The sequence below is a fragment of the Taudactylus pleione genome, unplaced genomic scaffold (genome assembly GCF_031769625.1).
Source record: "Taudactylus pleione unplaced genomic scaffold, aTauple2 ptg000285l, whole genome shotgun sequence".
Lineage (NCBI taxonomy): Eukaryota > Metazoa > Chordata > Amphibia > Anura > Myobatrachidae > Taudactylus > Taudactylus pleione.
Genome location: NW_028284687.1, coordinates 1,361,463 through 1,380,655, shown reverse-complemented (window position 1 = coordinate 1,380,655; position 19,193 = coordinate 1,361,463). Strand labels below are relative to the sequence as shown.

Sequence of the window (19,193 nt, the reverse complement as noted above, 5' to 3'; positions counted from 1 at the left end):
CCTAGCGTGTGGACTGGGAGGAGAGCTACTGCCGCCAGAGTGGACTGGTGTCCAGAGACCTTTGTACCGGCTGACACTACCTCTGCTGATCCCGCTAATCCACTGTGGTGCCCGACGGGGTATATACAACCACACTAAGGAATTGACACTACTAAACATACCATTAACCCAGCACACTACTATTTGGGACACTGTCCGAGCATGTGGACTGGGAGGAGAGCTACTGCCACCCGAGTGGACTGGAGGCCAGAGATCTTTGTACCGGCTGATACTACCTACGCTGATCCCGTTAATCTACTGTGGTGCCCGACGGGGTATATTTAACCACATTAAGGTACTATTACGGCATATGTTAACTCTCCCCTAAGCTCCACTCACATGGGAGTTCGGACACACAACGGATACTATGTTTTAAAAACGGCTAATCCACTGCTGTTACAAAGTATTATTCATAATCTGTGGCAAGTGTCACTACGTGTTGCAATTGACTCTACCTATTTTGGATTTCATCAACTATTTGGATATAGCACTATTCAATTATCATTTCATTTTTCTTAATTCATTTATTCTATTTATTTTTTTTGTGAGCTTCAGTCTTGATTTTTTATTTTTCTTACCTATGTTTAAATATATATTGTGCTAATTGATGTATTTAATTTCATGTGATGAATGTTTTTTATTTCATTAGATTTTTTACCCAACATAATTATTAATTATCTGTTCCGATCTATCATTAAATAATTATTTATTTTTAACTTTATCCATTTTTGTCAGCGAGATTTATAAATATTTTTGCTCCTAGTGTTTGTGTGGGGTTGCTGTTTCCCCTTGTTTAAATCGCTACAGGCTCCCCCTTCCCTTGACTTTGTGTTCAGGCGCTTAGGTTTTCTCTCCTGAATTCAGGTGGATGGCAACATGGAGGACAGATGTTCCCAACAGGTGTAGAGCTGGAGAACATGAACGGGGTCCTCGGGTGAGAAAAATAGCAGAGAACTAGAAATTGTGGTGCAAGGAGGTGAAGCACAGTTGAAAGTGTCACTGAGGGTCTGAAATATCAGATGTTGACAATGACAATATGGAGTACCTATAGGCTACCATAGAAAAATAATATATTACCAAGTGCTACAGTGCACGGGAATCCCCACTATATCCACCCCACCCCCCATTCACTCTTCCTCCATACATTATACAGGAGATCCTCTATTCAGCTTTTCCCTTCCTTTATTTGCATTTTCCCATTTCAATAATCTTAAGAAAAACAAGATGACAACTTGGTTGGTAAATACAGATTTTATTACTTTATTTGTGTACAGGCCATATAACAGCATGACATATATATTAAGCACAGTACTGTTTAATGTACTTACTATGTAAAGATAAAAAATAAAATGAAACGAAACCTATTCTATCAGTCACTGTGAAAACGACATTATACAATATACTGTATGAGTTATTACAGAACTTACATGGCAATGTACTATAACATTCAGATAAAGAGAGCCAACTGTACGGCCCCTGTTTAAGGTGTTACATACACTCTGTGGTATTAATTAAAACACCTTGACAAATACAAAGGATACAACCTATAACAGATATTACAGTGTAGTGTATAATGCTCACATTATAATACCACATACATACTATACATACATTTGTTACACACAGTCTGTATAAGCTCACAGGGCAGATCTGTGGCTCCTGGGTGTCCGCAGAGAGCAAATCTAAGCATGTGGCCCCGGCTCTTCTACCAAATTGACAAACTTAGGAACGGTGAAAATTGTGAGAATGAATTTTCTAAAATAGACACAGTTTTATAAAACCATTGAAAAAATAAGTTATGGTAGACTTACCATAGATAACTCTCTTTCTTCAAGGTCCATAGGGTCCACAGGGATACCATGGTTAAAGCTGAAAGCTTTAACCATTTGGTGTATGGATCTCTAAAACCACATTACCCCATGGTATCCCTGTGGATCCCTATGGACCCTGAAGAAAAGGGGATTTTTGTCTTACATGTAGAATATTTTTTTCTGAGTCCATGGGGGGATACTGGGACCATGAGTATAGGTGGATCTAGAGGAGTCTGGGACCCATAAAGTTAAAGTTCGAGTCATCAGCAGCAGAGGCTCCTCCTCCACTATAAGCCAGCCCCTGCCTCATGCAGCCAGTTTATACTTCTGAAACACAAGGATAGGGAGTAGAAGAAGAGGAGGAAGACCTGGCACACAAAATCAATCAAACCCTAGGACCAAACGTTTGCCAGAAAACAAACCCTAGCCAGTAAGGGGCGTGAGGGTGGGTGCCTAGTAGCCTTGTCTCAAGTCTATATCCTCACAGAAATGTATTTTCCCCGATGTGCATTCTCCGATGTTTAAGAAGCAAACTCTTTGTAAAACACTCACCACACTCAGAACATACAAACAGTTTCTCACCTGTGTGAATTCTCTGATGTTTAACAAGATATGATTTGTGTAAAAAATATTTGCCGCACTCAGAGCATGGAAATGGTTTCTCACCTGTGTGACTTCTCTGATGTTTATTAAGATTTGATTTGTGTGTAAAACATTTCCCACACTCAGAGCATGTAAACGGTTTCACACCTGTGTGAAATCTCTCATGTGTAGCAAGATGTGATTTTGTTGTAAAACATTTTCCACACTCAGAGCATGGAAATGGTCTCTCACCTGTGTGAATTCTCTGATGTTTAACAAGACTTGATTTATGTCTAAACACTTTCCCACACTCAGAGCATGGAAATGGTTTCACACCTGTGTGACTTCTCTCATGTGTAACAAGTTGTGATTTCTGTATAAAACATTTCCCACACTCAGAGCATGAAAATGGCCTCTCACCTGTGTGATATCGCTTATGTTTGCTAAGAGCCGATTTATCTCTAAAACATTTCCCACACTCAGAACATTGAACTGGTTTCTCACCAGTGTGAGTTTTCTGATGGTCAACAAGGCCATCTTTGCGTGTAAAACATTTCCCACACTCAGAACATGGAAATACTTCATCACTGGTGTGCTGTCTCCTATGCCGAAGTAGACTTTTATTCTTATTAAAACATTTCCCACACTCAGGACATTGAAACTGTTGTTCACCCATGTGAGTTTTCTGATGTTTTATAAGCTTACAGTTGTTTGTAAAACATTTCCCACACTCAGAACATGGAAAACGTTTCTCACCTGTGTGACTTCTCTGATGTCTAACAAGATGTGATTCCCGTATAAAACATTTCCCACACTCAGGACATGGAAATGGTTTATCACCTATGTGACTTCTCTGATGTGTAACAAGATGTGATTCCCATGTAAAACATTTCCCACACTCAGAACATGGAAATGGTTTCTCACCTGTGTGACTTCTCTGATGTCTAACAAGATGTGATTTCCATGTAAAACATTTCCCACACCCAGAACATGGAAATGTTTTTTTACCTGTGAGACTTTGATGAATAACTGAAATGGACTTACTATTACCACGTTCAAAACATGAAAACATTGTATCACCTGGATCAGTTGTACTATGTGTAGCAATAACAAATTTATCAGGAGAACATTCCTCATGATTAGAGGGCAGAAGTGATTTATCTGCACTGAAAACTAATGGATGTATATTTCTGGTAATGGGGTTTTCTCCTGAAGAATCTTGTGTAATGTTATCTTCTATTTTAAAATCTGAAGACAAAGCGAGACTTCCCTCCGTAGGATCCCTGCTTGTGCATCCATCTGCTGGAAATAACATAATTTCATACTATTAGCGAGTATAAGAGGTCTGGTTGTTTAATCCCTTCAGTGCTAAGGACGAAAAAGATTTATCCTCCGCACATACCTGAAATCGAACACTGTAGGAGATCAAAGGGGGAGGGGTGGAAATTACTTACCATTCCCTTGTGTGATGATGTAACAAAAAGGGGCAGAGTTTATGCCATTACTCTACAGGAACTAATGATGTCACCCTTATATGGAGACACGAAGGTTACAGTCACTCAAATGATGCAGCATATTTGTGATTACTGTCTGGTGATAATGGTGACAATAACCTCATCCAATGCAGAACTATAGAGCCAGGGATAGGGGAGGGCATTTAAAGTGACCAATCTTGCCCATTCTGGTGCCTTCAGACCCATGGACACCATTATTAGGGCAAAGAATATTTTTCCTACATATTTCATGTATTTTATTGAAACTAGTAAAATAAATAATGTATTATAATTTTCAAGAGCAGATCCTATTATAAAAACCCATGTGTAAAACCCTGGCACTTGTATTATTGGAAATGCAGATTATTGCCAAAGCAAGGACCAGGTATTTTTTGCTGTTGTTTAGTTTGTCTTTTTCTATGATGCATGTCTTTTTTTGATACATGTATTTCCTGTTAGGTCCCTTTCTTGCACTTTCAATGATATATATATATATATATAAAATCTTACTTGCACATTCTGGGTAGATTTTAGAGCTGTGTCAGGAGGAATAAGAAAACTATGTTAATTCCTGAAACTTCACTGCCTTGTGGAAAAACAAGGTTTACTTTGTGTGGGGGCTACATATACAAAATAAATGATTCGTATGTTGGAATATGATCATCCCAAAAAGTACCAACATAATCTCCTGCACGGGATCGGAAATTTGCAAAATCAAACTGTAACGCAGATGCTAGAAATCCCTCAAGAAGCAAAGGAAGCTACTAAGTTATATGGGAGCTTCAGTAAAGACAATCACTGAGTAGATAAAAGAGCAACAGGACAGTGGTAGTAACTGTTTATTACTCACCTGTGCTGATATCTGTAGGGATTTCCTTCTCCTTACACTGCCGATCCCCCCTCACATACGTCTCTTCTTCTCCCTCTATGTCTTCTACCTTCATATCAGTCACATATGTCTCTTCTTCTTCATCTATATCTTCTTCCTTTATATCACTCACATACGTCTCTTCTTCTCCCTCTATATCTTCTGCCTTTATATCAGTCACATACGTCTCTTCTTCATCTATATCTTCTGCCTTCATATCAGTCACATAAGTCTCTTCTCTTCCCTCTATATCTTCTTCCTGATCAGTCATATACGTCTCTTCTTCTCCCTCTATATCTTCTGCCTTCATATCAGTCACATAAGTCTCTTCTCTTCCCTCTATATCTTCTTCCTGATCAGTCATATACGTCTCTTCTTCTCCCTCTATATCTTCTGCCTTCATATCAGTCACATAAGTCTCTTCTCCTCCCTCTATATCTTCTTCCTGATCAGTCACATACGTCTCTTCTTCATCTATATTTTCTGCCTTCATATCAGTCACATACGTCTCTTCTTCTCCATCTGTATTTTCTGCCTTCATATCAGTCACATATTCTCCCTAAATTACCCACAATTCAGATAAAATAATACTGTAATAATGTCTACTCTAATTAATTGAAATTAGACAGTAGCATACTGATGAATAAGACACACATAGGCGCTCTACATTCAAACTACCTGATGCTCCTGTGGGATCCTGTGATTCTCCTCTGTACAATCCTGTGAATTCAGAGGAGGGGGACATCTCTCTGGGGTATTTCTGTTACTGGGTCCATCTGTAGGAGACACACAGTGACTGAGTACATTGTATATATGTGATTATCAGATGATGTGTGTATATAGGAGGCCCCCATACCTGCTCTCCCCTGTACAATAAGTGACAGTCTCCTCTTACCCAGTGATGTGAGGGGCCGGTGATTCTCCATCATCACATCCTTGTACAGACCCATGTGTTCCTCTATATACTCCCCCTCCTGCATGGAGACATAGACATAGATATCCTGACACCTTATAGGAACCTGACACACACAATGATACAGTCATCACCCAGACACATCCCCTGGTGTTACTGTATAATGTCCCATTCCCAGCAGTCACCTCTCCAGTCATCACCCAGACACGTCCCCTGGTGTTACTGTATAATGTCCCATTCCCAGCAGTCACCTCTCCAGTCATCACCCAGACACGTCCCCTGGTGTTACTGTATAATGTCCCATTCCCAGCAGTCACATCTCCAGTCATCACCCAGACACATCCCCTGGTGTTACTGTATAATGTCCCATTCCCAGCAGTCACCTCTCCAGTCATCACCCAGACACATCCCCTGGTGTTACTGTATAATGTCCCATTCCCAGCAGTCACCTCTCCAGTCATCACCCAGACACATTCCCTGGTGTTACTGTATAATGTCCCATTCCCAGCAGTCACCTCTCCAGTCATCACCCAGACACATCCCCTGGTGTTACTGTATAATGTCCCATTCCCAGCAGTCACCTCTCCAGTCATCACCCAGACACATCCCCTGGTGTTACTGTATAATGTCCCATTCCCAGCAGTCACCTCTCCAGTCATCACCCAGACACATTCCCTGGTGTTACTGTATAATGTCCCATTCCCAGCAGTCACCTCTCCAGTCATCACCCAGACACATCCCCTGGTGTTACTGTATAATGTCCCCCCTGGTGTTACTGTATAATGTCCCATTCCCAGCAGTCACCTCCCCAGTAAGCAGCTGAATGATCTTGTTGGTGAGTTGCAGGATCTTCTGGTCATTGTGTCTCTCATGTACCAGCGAGTGAGGTGGAGGCACCGTGATGGGGCTCTTGGTGCTGCTAAGTCCTCCTGACACATGGGAACGGCTGCAGGGTGTCTCACACTCACTGGATGTCTTCCTCACTACTGTGTAATCCTGTGTATTAGGTGTAGAAGTATAAAAAATGAAAATACTTTTTAAACTTTGGTTTATTAAAGCATGTCACACAACTATGTATAGAATACAGATACAGAAGACAAAAGCAAATGAAGGTTACATGGTAAGACAATAGTTTCATAAGCAAAATTTAGAATGCAAATATTAAAAGGACGTAACATATTAGTACCAAAGTAACCAATGTCTTATAAGACCTAAGAGAATAACAAAGATTACGAACAAGTCACCTTAGGTAACAAAAACACAAATCATAATTAACTAGTCATAAAAGGATTGGGGAAGCTGGGGGGGATCACTTCAATATAAACCAGTCTTATACCGAAGAGTAAATTTGAGACAAATCACAAGTTGCTCTCTAATATAGATATCAAATAGATGTTTTTTGATACATAGGAAGTTTTATAAGAGCTGGAGTATTTTTGTAAAGACACTTTAGCCCAGTCCAACCTAAAGATAGAATATAATTTCTGATGAATAAGAGACATAGGTGGAGATTTGTTTTGAATCTATGTCTGAAGAACACTTTTCTGTGCAACCCCCGAGACTGCCAACAATAACTTATAAATTGGAAATTACTCTAACTCCCGGCAGAAGTGTATAAAAAAATAACCTGGGCTAGTGTTTGAGAGAAGAAACTCACCAGAAAGTCAGTAGTAAACCTCCAGACCTGAACCCAAAAATGTTTAATGAAGGAGCAACTCCAGAAGCAATGATACATGTCTGCTCTCAAAGATCCACACTTAGTACAAGGGTGAGAGTCTGAAATCCCAATTTGGAAACAACGATAGAGGGAGAAGTATGCCTGGTATTTTTTTCCAAACATTTCAGTATACTTGGACATAGATAAGAGCTTTATAGAAGACAAGGAGTTGAGGAGAATTCCAGGAGATAGGGAGGGAAAATAATACAACCATTTCACTAAACCTCTAGAGGTCCCGTCATAATCAAAAATGTATCTCAGGAACACATAATAGGATGAAATTGTCTTGGTTCCCAGAGAGGACCTGAATGGTAAAGAATCCAAAAATAATCACATGCCAATCACGAGACAACAGAAAGCAAGCTACTTGACAATGACAGCTTGAAAAAAATTGCAATCAAAATCTAAAAAATTGTATCTGCAAAATAGATTATGAAATGAAAATGGGATTTTGGTGGATGGATTCAAAAATTGACCTAGAAGACTCAGAACCAGTTTTTGTCATAAAGTGAAGTGGTAGACCGCCATGCCATCTTGGTAAAATGGGATTTTCAATAAGGGAAGGTGATTATTGAGGATTTATCCAGTGCCAAGTTTTACATACTGATCCTAAGAAGGCGATTATCGGCAATATGACTATATCCATCATGACTATGAAGAAATGCCTGCATCATCAGTAGCAATCCCTGCTCCGAGGTAGTACTTGTATAAATAAAGGTATCGGAGATCTAATCCCTGGAATGTAACACTGTGGCTAAGCTATAGAGCCACATTATGGAACCTAGTCCCAGCCCGGTATTTGGGTTGTTGCAATTTCATAATAATCAGCAAAGGCCTCTTGCCCAATAGAAATGTTCAAAATAGAGAGTCTACACAAGTATCGTCCTTACGGGACAGAAGAGGTGGATAATGGATTTTAGCGGGGAGAGAAAAACAGGAGATTAAGGAGACTGTCCCAAATAGGAAATAGAGGAACATTTCCACCTATGTGTCACAGCATCAATTGTAAAGATCAACTTGAGAATATTACAGTGATATAGTTGGATATATTATGGGGAGAAGTATTCTCACATAAGGAATGGAGGCTGGCAACTTACAAGCCCATCTCGGTGGTGTGATTTCTGGGTGAAGCCACAGTGCTAAGGACTTTCCAAAACTGATTCTAAAGCCAATAGGACATCAAGCTCTGTCATTTTAAACATTAATAGGGCTAAGGAGAAATCAGGATTAGCAGGGTCGGCTCCAGCAACCTCGCGCGTGGCCGAAAATGGGGCGTGACCTAACAACCATAGGCCATGCTCCTTAAATGATGCTATTTGGAGGTGTACCCTTATGGCATGCCTCCCATTTAATGCCAGGCTGGGGGTGAGCCCAGCACTACGTCAGTAGCTGGGTTGCCCCCAACTCTCTTCCTGCCCTAAATGGATGCCGTGCGCATGTGCGCGGCATCAATTCCCAGGGGCCGGCACCGCCGCGGCGCTGGAGATGCCCAACATCCCGACAACCCGCGTGACACTTCGTCCTGCGGGTTGAACAGCAGGGCAGTGCCCGTAAAAAACGGGACTGCCCCCTGAAATCGGGAATAGCTGGGAGCGGTGTGCCCTCTATGGAGTGGTGCCCCTGTTCGACCGCACTGGTCGAACATGCCTCAAGCTGGCCGAGGATTAGAGATATTAAACGATCAGCGAAAGCAGATATCCTCACCTCTTCCAAACCAACACAAATACCCCTGAGAAGAGACCATAGGTGGAGGAAACAAAGCATTGGGACAAGTATCAAATTAAAGGGGAAGTGGGGAAGCCTTACTGCCATCCAAACTAAGGACTTTTCAAAACTGATTCTAAAGCCGATAGGACAACAAGTTCTGTCATTTTGGAAATTAATAGGGTAAGGAGAATTCAGGATTTGAGATATTAAACTATCAGCGATAGCAGATATCCTCACCTGTTCCAAACCACCACAAATGCCCCTGAGAAGAGACCATAGGTGGAGGAAACAAAGCATTGGGACAAGTATCAAATTAAAGGGGAAGTGGGGAAGCCTTACTGCCATCCAAACTAAGTAATTATATTCATGGAATGAGAGTTAGAAAAAGAGGTAGTTAGTTCAGTTATTGCCAAACAAATTCCTCGAACAGAGTGATGGCCCCTGACGAAGCCCAACTGATGGTTCGTCAAGAACTGATTGCAGTCAATAGGCCATTATTGTGACAAGCAAGAGATTTAAGAGAGTTATAGGGTGGTAGGATGACATCAATAGGGGATCTTCATCAGGCATCAAAATGAGAGTTATATCGGCTTAACTGAACCATGAGAAGGATGGGTGAAATTGGGGAACAAGGCAAAGGAGTTCCAAGAATACCGGAACCAGCTCAGCAGAGACCAATTCCTGAGATGTAATCTCTGTATCAAGAAAAGATCAATGGCCAGAGCTCAAAGAAGATAAATTAACTGACACCAAAAAGTCCTCCAGAACCTGAGGGACTGGAGAGTCTCCAGTGCAAAAGACTCAAGTTATAGTCAACAAGCATTCTACTGCTTTCAGCTGAATGAGTTAGAAGCAGGATAACTATATGATTACTATTCCTGCTAAGTCTCACCACGTTAGCCAATAGTCTCCAGGCCCTTACCTCCACCGCTAGAATTTAGTTTTATCAATTTGTCGCTTGGCCTGCGAGAGCAAAAATTTTTTCCAATGGATGGTGACTATGTCACCATTCATGACCACGTTATATTTCTCAGAAAGGAGGCTGGGGTCATCCCATAAAACCACATTGTCATCATGTAACTCTGACCGGTTAGGTTTCAAAATTGTTTTAAAATTCTCAAAACACCAAAAGCGGCAAAAGGAACACGGAAAGGTTCATTCAGGCACAATAGAAATACGGCCATGATCCATGATGACCAAGTCACCCAACATAGCCTGAAAGCTTCGAAACAAAGTTATCACTCAGTAAAAAAACAATCAATTTTGGAAAAGGAAATGTGAACCGCAGAGAGAAAAGTATAAGAAGGAGTGAAGGGATTGAGAAGTCACCATGGCTCAGTTAAGACCACGAGACAAATTTAAATGAGAGAGAGAGGGGACCACTATTAGACAGTCTGGGGCAGGATGGTACTGGGGACCAATAGAGAAGATGGTTATCAACAATATCAATGTTACTACCCAAAATTAAATTGAAGACACAAATGAGAGATATCATGGAAAGATAAAAGAGGGGGGCTATTAGGGGCATAAACATTCAACAAAGCATAGGGTGAATAATAAATTTGGAACTCTAATAGCACACAGTGGCCATCAGGGTCTAAGACTGTCTCCAAAATAAACTGTCACATGCTTAGTTGTCAAGATGGTGAAACCCCTAGATTTTGTAATACAAGGGACTTAGGGCCTCATTCAGAGGTGGTCAGAGGATGCAAGCGGTCGCTCAGAAACTGGGCGGCCACTTGCATCTTGACCGCCCGCCTCTGTTGCGGTCATTAGGCTGTGGGTTAACACCCACAGCTCTAACGACCGCTCGGGTGATGGTCGCGATGGTCAGAGACCATCGCGACCATCGGGGCTTACGACGAGACCTTAGGGTAGGGTCTCACTTGTCGTAAGCCCCGGAGAGCTTCTGGCTCTGTCAGAGCCGGAAGCTCCCCACTGACATCACTAGTGATGTCAGTGGGGCCTCCCCCAAACGGTAGGCGTTCCCATGGGAACGCCTCCGTTTGGGCTGCCACCCCCCCGGCCCACCTTCCAAACGGGGCGAGCTGTCAATCAACATCGACAGCTCGCCCCCTTTGGAAAGAGACCCGCTACGACCGGCGCTGTCGGTCGTAGCGGGTCTCACGCATGCGCACGAAGGAGCCGGCTCCCTCATGCGCATGCGCACTGGCAAAACATCGAGGGGGCCGTGCGGTCGTAGACCGTACGGCCGCCTCTGAATAAGGTCCTTAGACACAATCCCCAATCCAATTGCTTCATAAAAACGAGACATCACCTGTCTTCCAATGCGCCTCCTAAATGTAAACCCTCAACCTATTAATGTGAGCAAGATATTTATTGCACTTGCTGGGTGTATTTAGGCCTCCAACGTTTCATAACATTTTATTCAAGGAGGCGGGGAGAACCGGATCAGAAAGGCTCGATGAAAGAGGCATGGATACCCTTCCCCCTCAATAGGGACAAAATGAAACCAGTAGGATCAATAACATAACCCTCTCCCCAGCTATCGAGCAAAGAGGAATATTATAAATATCTAAGATGGCTTTCAACACAAAGTACTTAATACAAAAGTAAATACAAATAGTATAAAGGGAAGGAGACACATATTTTAAGACGTTTTCTAATATTTTGCAGACAAAAATTATCAGCAATTGGGCTCTAGAGTTTAGTCTCCAGCACAACAGACAAATTACTATGAATAAACATAAAGGACAAAGATAGCTAAGGTGCGGGTCCATGAATCCCCCATTAAATGTCCCTATCCTGCCCACTTCAGTAGGAAGTGGCAGGATGTGGGAGAATTACCTACACTTCAGGGAGTGCGGGGGACTACCCGAAAAATCGAGTGCCTCCTGCGACTTCCGGCAACAATGCTATTGATATACGCAAGGTCACTGTGACGCTCCCAGGTCCTCTCACCTCCCCAGTCATGTCCCTGTATTATTACTATAGATATAAGTGATGACACTGTGACGCTCCCAGATTCCCTCACCTCCCCAGTCATGTCCCTGTATTATTACTATAGATATAAGTGATGTCACTGTGACACTCCCAGATCCCCTCACCTCCCCAGTCATGTCCCTGTATTATTACTATAGATATAAGTGATGTCACTGTGACACTCCCAGAACCTCTCACCTCCCCAGTCATGTCCCTGTATTATTACTATAGATATAAGTGATGTCACTGTGACACCCCCAGATCCCCTCACCTCCCCAGTCATGTCCCTGTATTATTACTATAGATATAAGTGATGTCACTGTGACACTCCCAGATACCCTCACCTCCCCAGTCATGTCCCTGTATTATTACTATACATATAAGTGATGTCACTGTGACACTCCCAGATCCCCTCACCTCCCCAGTCATGTCTCTGTATTATTACTATAGATATAAGTGATGTCACTGTGACACCCCCAGATCCCCTCACCTGCCCAGTCATGTCCCTGTATTATTACTATGGATATAAGTGATGTCACTGTGACACTCCCAGATCCCCTCACCTCCCCAGTCATGTCCCTGTATTATTACTATAGATATTAGTGATGTCACTGTGACTCCCAGATCCTCTCACCTCCCCAGTCATGTCCCTGTATTATTACTATAGATATAAGTGATGTCACTGTGACACTCCCAGATCCCCTCACCTCCCCAGTCATGTCCCTGTATTATTACTATACATATAGGTTATGTCACTGTGACACTCCCAGATCCTCTCACCTCCCCAGTCACGTCCCTGTATTATTACTATAGATATAAGGGATGTCACTGTGACACCCCCAGATCCCCTCACCTCCCAGTCATGTCCCTGTATTACTATAGATATAAGTGATGTCACTGTGACACTCCCAGATCCCCTCACCTCCCCAGTCATGTCCCTGTATTATTACTATAGATATAAGTGATGTCACTGTGACACTCCCAGATCCCCTCACCTCCCCAGTCATGTCCCTGTATTATTACTATAGATATAAGTGATGTCACTGTGACACTCCCAGATCCCCTCACCTCCCCAGTCATGTCCCTGTATTATTACTATAGATATAAGTGATGTCACTGTGACACTCCCAGATCCCCTCACCTCCCCAGTCATGTCCATGTATTATTACTATAGATATGTGATGTCACTGTGACACCCCCAGATCCCCTCACCTCCCCAGTCATGTCCCTGTGTTATTACTATAGATATAAGTGATGTCACAGTGACATTTCCAGATCCCCTCACCTCCCCGGTCATGTCCCTGTATTATTACTATTAATATAAGTGATGTCACTGTGACACTCCCAGATCCCCTCACCTCCCCAGTCATGTCCCTGTATTATTACTATAGATATAAGTGATGTCACTGTGACACCCCCAGATCCCCTCACCTCCCCAGTCATGTCCCTGTATTATTACTATAGATATAAGTGATGTCACTGTGACACTCCCAGATCCCCTCACCTCCCCAGTCATGTCCCTGTATTATTACTATAGATATAAGTGATGTCACTGTGACACTCCCAGATCCCCTCACCTCCCCAGTCATGTCCCTGTATTATTACTATAGATATAAGTGATGTCACTGTGACACCCCCAGATCCCCTCACCTCCCCAGTCATGTCCCTGTATTATTACTATAGATATAAGTGATGTCACTGTGACACCCCCAGATCCCCTCACCTCCCCAGTCATGTCCCTGTATTATTACTATAGATATAAGTGATGTCACTGTGACACTCCCAGATCCCTTCACCTCCCCAGTCATGTCCCTGTATTATTACTATAGATATAAGTGATGTCACTGTGACACCCCCAGATCCCCTCACCTCCCCAGTCATGTCCCTGTATTATTACTATAGATATAAGTGATGTCACTGTGACACTCCCAGACCCTCTGACTTCCCAGTCATGTCCCTGTATTATTACTATAGATATAAGTGATGTCACTGTGACACTCCCAGATCCCCTCACCTCCCCGGTCATGTCCCTGTATTATTACTATAGATATAGGTGATGTCACTGTGACACTCCCAGATCCCTTCACCTCCCCAGTCATGTCCCTGTATTATTACTATAGATATAAGTGATGTCACTGTGACACTCCCAGATCACCTCACCTCCCCAGTCATGTCCCTGTATTATTACTATAGATATAAGTGATGTCACTGTGACACTCCCAGATCCCCTCACCTCCCCAGTCATGTCCCTGTATTATTACTATAGATATAAGTGATGTCACTGTGACACTCCCAGATCCCCTCACCTCCCCAGTCATGTCCCTGTATTATTACTATAGATATAAGTGATGTCACTGTGACACTCCCAGATCTTCTCACCTCCCCAGTCATGTCCCTGTATTATTACTATAAATATAAGTGATGTCACTGTGACACTCCCAGATCCCCTCACCTCCCCAGTCATGTCCCTGTATTATTACTATAGATATAAGTGATGTCACTGTGACACCCCCAGATCCCCTCACCTCCCCAGTCATGTCCCTGTATTATTACTATAGATATAAGTGATCTCACTGTGACACTCCCAGATCCCCTCACCTCCCCAGTCATGTCCCTGTATTATTACTATAGATATAAGTGATGTCACTGTGACACCCCCAGATCCCCTCACCTCCCCAGTCATGTCCCTGTATTATTACTATAGATATAAGTGATGTCACTGTGACACTCCCAGATCCCCTCACCTCCCCAGTCATGTCCCTGTATTATTACTATAGATATAAGTGATGTCACTGTGACACCCCCAGATCCCCTCACCTCCCCAGTCATGTCCCTGTATTATTACTATAGATATAAGTGAGGTCACTGTGACACTCCCAGATCCCCTCACCTCCCCAGTCATGTCCCTGTATTATTACTATAGATATAAGTGATGTCACTGTGACACTCCCAGATCCCCTCACCTCCCCAGTCATGTCCCTGTATTTATTACTATAGATATAAGTGATGTCACTGTGACTCTCCCAGATCCCCTCACCTCCCCAGTCAGCAGGTAGATGATCTCCAGGGTAAGATTTAGGATCCTCTCAGTCATGTGACTCCTGTCCGTGTCCATCCTCAGGGAATCAGTGATGCATCTCATCCTCACGTGACATCTAGTAAACATTCGGCTTCCTCACAGCTCAGTTGTCTAAGAGAAAGTATAATAACTATAATAAACACCACAGAGTACACATGTAGCATAATCGTATATGATGCACTAAGTGACCATTAAGTCCTCCTCTATTCCCCCCATGCCATAGAGCTCTGACTACAGGATGAGAAAGAGTGTCCTTCCTGTATAACAATAATAACAGGACACCACAGGCTACACCCCCTGTATAATAATAATAATAATAATAATAATAATAATAACAGGACACCAAAGGCTGCTCCACCTGTATAATAATAATAACAAAAGGACACCACAGGCTGCTCCCCTGTATAATAATAATAACAGGACACCACAGGCTGCTCCCCCTGTATAATAATAATAACAGGACACCACAGGCTGCTCCCCCTGTATAATAATAATAACAGCACACCACAGGCTGCTCCCCCTGTATAATAATAATAACAGGACACCACAGGCTGCTCCCCCTGTATAATAATAATAACAGGACACCACAGGCTGCTCCCCCTGTATAATAATAATAACAGGACACCACAGGCTGCTCCCCCTGTATAATAATAATAACAGGACACCACAGGCTGCTCCCCCTGTATAATAATAATAACAGGACACCACAGGCTGCTCCCCCTGTATAATAATAATAACAGGACACCACAGGCTGCTCCCCCTGTATAATAATAATAATAGGACACCACAGGCTGCTCCCCTGTATAATAAAAATAACAGGACACCACAGGCTGCTCCCCCTAAATATTAATAACAGAACACCACAGACTACTCCCCCTGTATAATAATAACAGGAGACCACAGTCTGCTCCCCCTGTATAATAATAATAACAGGACACCACAGTCTGCTCCCCCTCTATAATAATAATAACAGGACACCACAGGCTGCTCCCCCTGTATAATAATAATAACAGCACACCACAGGCTGCTCCCCCTGTATAATAATAATAACAGGACACCACAGGCTGCTCCCCCTGTATAATAATAATAATAACAGGACACCACAGGCTGCTCCCCCTGTATAATAATAATAACAGCACACCACAGGCTGCTCCCCCTGTATAATAATAATAACAGGACACCACAGGCTGCTCCCCCTGTATAATAATAATAACAGGACACCACAGGCTGCTCCCCCTGTATAATAATAATAACAGCACACCACAGGCTGCTCCCCCTGTATAATAATAATAACAGGACACCACAGGCTGCTCCCCCTGTATAATAATAATAACAGGACACCACAGGCTGCTCCCCCTGTATAATAATAATAACAGGACACCACAGGCTGCTCCCCCTGTATAATAATAATAACAGCACACCACAGGCTGCTCCCCCTGTATAATAATAATAACAGGACACCACAGGCTGCTCCCCCTGTATAATAATAATAACAGGACACCACAGGCTGCTCCCCCTGTATAATAATAATAACAGGACACCACAGGCTGCTCCCCCTGTATAATAATAATAACAGGACACCACAGGCTGCTCCCCCTGTATAATAATAATAACAGGACACCACAGGCTGCTCCCCCTGTATAATAATAATAACAGCACACCACAGGCTGCTCCCCCTGTATAATAATAATAACAGCACACCACAGGCTGCTCCCTCTGTATAATAATAATAACAGGACACCACAGGCTGCTCCCCCTGTATAATAATAATAATAGGACACCACAGGCTGCTCCCCTGTATAATAAAAATAACAGGACACCACAGGCTGCTCCCTCTGCAGAGTTACCTGCTGCCAGTGACAGTTTCCGTGTTCTCGTAGCAAGACGTTAATGTGTAATACTGATAATGACTTCCGGAGTGTAGCAGGAGAATAGTAGAGACCGGAAGTCAGGTGGAACGCAGAAGGAGAATGACCGGTGGAACGCATATACCGGAAGTCTCATTCACAACTGGAACCGGAAGTCGGGTGGAACATAGGTTCTGTGACTGTGGTTCCGGATGAGAACGCGGGGGATGTGATGGGATAATTACTGTGTCGTCTCCTGTGTCAGAGGGAGGAGGAGGAGGAGGGAGCAGGGTGATGGCGGCTGCTGCTACAGATCACATCTATGTCACACTGGCTGCATAGGGGGGAAGATATTAGGATACTGTGTTACATGTAACTAGTAATGGCTGTTACTGATGGGAGGTCAGGGGGTGTAATCCTTAGCTGTGTGATTAGGAACATCTTATCCATTCCAGCTGCCGACACAGGGCACATACCACCTTATCCATTCCAGCTGCCGACACAGGGTGCCTACCACCTTATCCATTCCAGCTGCCGACCCAGGGCACATACCACCTTATCCATTCCAGCTGCCGACACAGGGCACCTTATCCATTCCATCTGCCGACACAGGGCACATACACCTTATCCATTCCAGCTGCCGACACAGGGCACCTACCACCTTATCCATTCCAGCTGCCGACCCAGGGCACCTACCACCTTATCCATTCCAGCTGCCGACACAGGGCACCTACCACCTTATCCATTCCAGCTGCCGACACAGGGCACATACCACACCTTATCCATTCCAGCTGCCGACACAGGGCACATACCACCTTATCCATTCCAGCTGCCTACACAGGGTGCATACCACCTTATCCATTCCAGCTGCCGACACAGGGCACACACCACCTTCTCCAGCCATTCCAGCTGCCGACACAGGGCTCATACCACCTTATCCATTCCAGGTGCCGACTCAGGTCACACACCACCTTATCCAGCTGCCTACACAGGGCGCATACCACCTTATCCAGCTGCCGACACAGGGCACATACCACCTTATCCATTCCAGCTCCCTACACAGGGCACATACCACCTTATCCATTCCAGCTGCCGACACAGGGCACCTACCACCTTATCCATTCCAGCTGCCGACACAGGGCACCTACCACCTTATCCATTCCAGCTGCCGAAACAGGGCACATACCACACCTTATCCATTCCAGCTGCCGACACAGGGCACATACCACCTTATCCATTCCAGGTGCCGACACAGGGCACACACCACCTTATCCAGCTGCCTACACAGGGCGCATACCACCTTATCCAGCTGCCGACACAGGGCACCTACCACCTTATCCATTCCAGCTGCCGACACAGGGCACATACTACACCTTATCCATTCCAGCTGCCGACACAGGTCACATACCACCTTATCCATTCCAGGTGCCGACACAGGGCACACACCACCTTATCCAGCTGCCTACACAGGGCGCATACCACCTTATCCAGCTGCCTACACAGGGCACACACCACCTTATCCAGCTGCCTACACAGGGCGCATACCACCTTATCCATTCCAGCTCCCTACACAGGGCGCATGTGTATGTGTGAGAGCTGCTGTGAGTGTGACCCTGTGTATGTGTCAGAGCTGCTGTGAGTGTGACCCTGTATATGTGTGAGAGCTACTGTGAGTGTGACCTTGTGTATGTGTGAGAGCTGCTGTGAGTGTGACCCTGTGTATGTGTGAGAGCTGCTGTGAGTGTGACCCTATGTATGTGTGAGAGCTGCTGTGAGTGTGACCCTGTGTATGTGTGAGAGCTGCTGTGAGTGTGACCCTGTGTATGTGTGAGAGCTGCTGTGAGTGTGACCCTGTGTATGTGTGAAAGCTGCTCTGAGTGTGACCCTGTGTATGTGTGAGAGCTGCTGTGAGTGTGACCTTGTGTATGTGTGAGAGCTGCCGTGAGTGTGACCCTGTGTATGTGTGAGAGCTGCTGTGAGTGTGACCCTGTGTATGTGTGAGAGCTGCTGTGAGTGTGACCCTGTGTATGTGTGAGAGCTGCCGTGAGTGTGACCCTGTGTATGTGTGAGAGCTGCTGTGAGTGTGACCCTGTGTATGTGTGAGAGCTGCTCTGAGTGTGACCCTGTGTATGTGTGAGAGCTGCTGTCAGTGTGACCCTGTGTATGTGTGTGAGCTGCTCTGAGTGTGACCCTG

The 19,193-nt window shown here is 44.1% G+C and overlaps 1 protein-coding gene across 2 annotated transcripts; it reads right to left on the bottom strand.

Annotated features, from left to right (window-relative positions):
- Positions 1-1,314: 1,314 nt before the first annotated feature.
- LOC148512041 (uncharacterized) lies at positions 1,315-17,083 on the bottom strand. Of its 2 annotated transcripts, none has more exons than XM_088482333.1 (7): positions 17,000-17,083; positions 15,111-15,263; positions 6,511-6,702; positions 5,689-5,767; positions 5,472-5,569; positions 4,776-5,352; positions 1,315-3,734 (listed from the first exon to the last, which is right to left on the bottom strand). In XM_088482333.1, the coding sequence occupies exons 2-7, from the start codon at positions 15,237-15,239 to the stop codon at positions 2,332-2,334; spliced, it is 2,478 nt and encodes an 825-aa protein (XP_088338459.1). In that variant the 5' UTR covers positions 15,240-15,263; positions 17,000-17,083; the 3' UTR covers positions 1,315-2,331. The 2 variants fall into 2 exon arrangements, with proteins under 2 accessions (XP_088338459.1, XP_088338460.1); XM_088482334.1 differs by having other exon boundaries at positions 1,315-3,731.
- Between the last annotated feature and the right edge of the window lie 2,110 nt (positions 17,084-19,193).

Coding starts and splice junctions, on each gene's coding strand:
- LOC148512041 (XM_088482333.1), bottom strand. CDS start 15,239: ATGTTTACTAGATGTCACGTGAGGATGAGATGCATCACTGATTCCCTG. Junction 5,768..6,510: donor TTCAGCTGCTTACTGGGGAG/GTGACTGCTGGG, acceptor GTCTCCATGCAG/GAGGGGGAGTATATAGAGGA. Junction 5,570..5,688: donor CCGGCCCCTCACATCACTGG/GTAAGAGGAGAC, acceptor TGTCTCCTACAG/ATGGACCCAGTAACAGAAAT.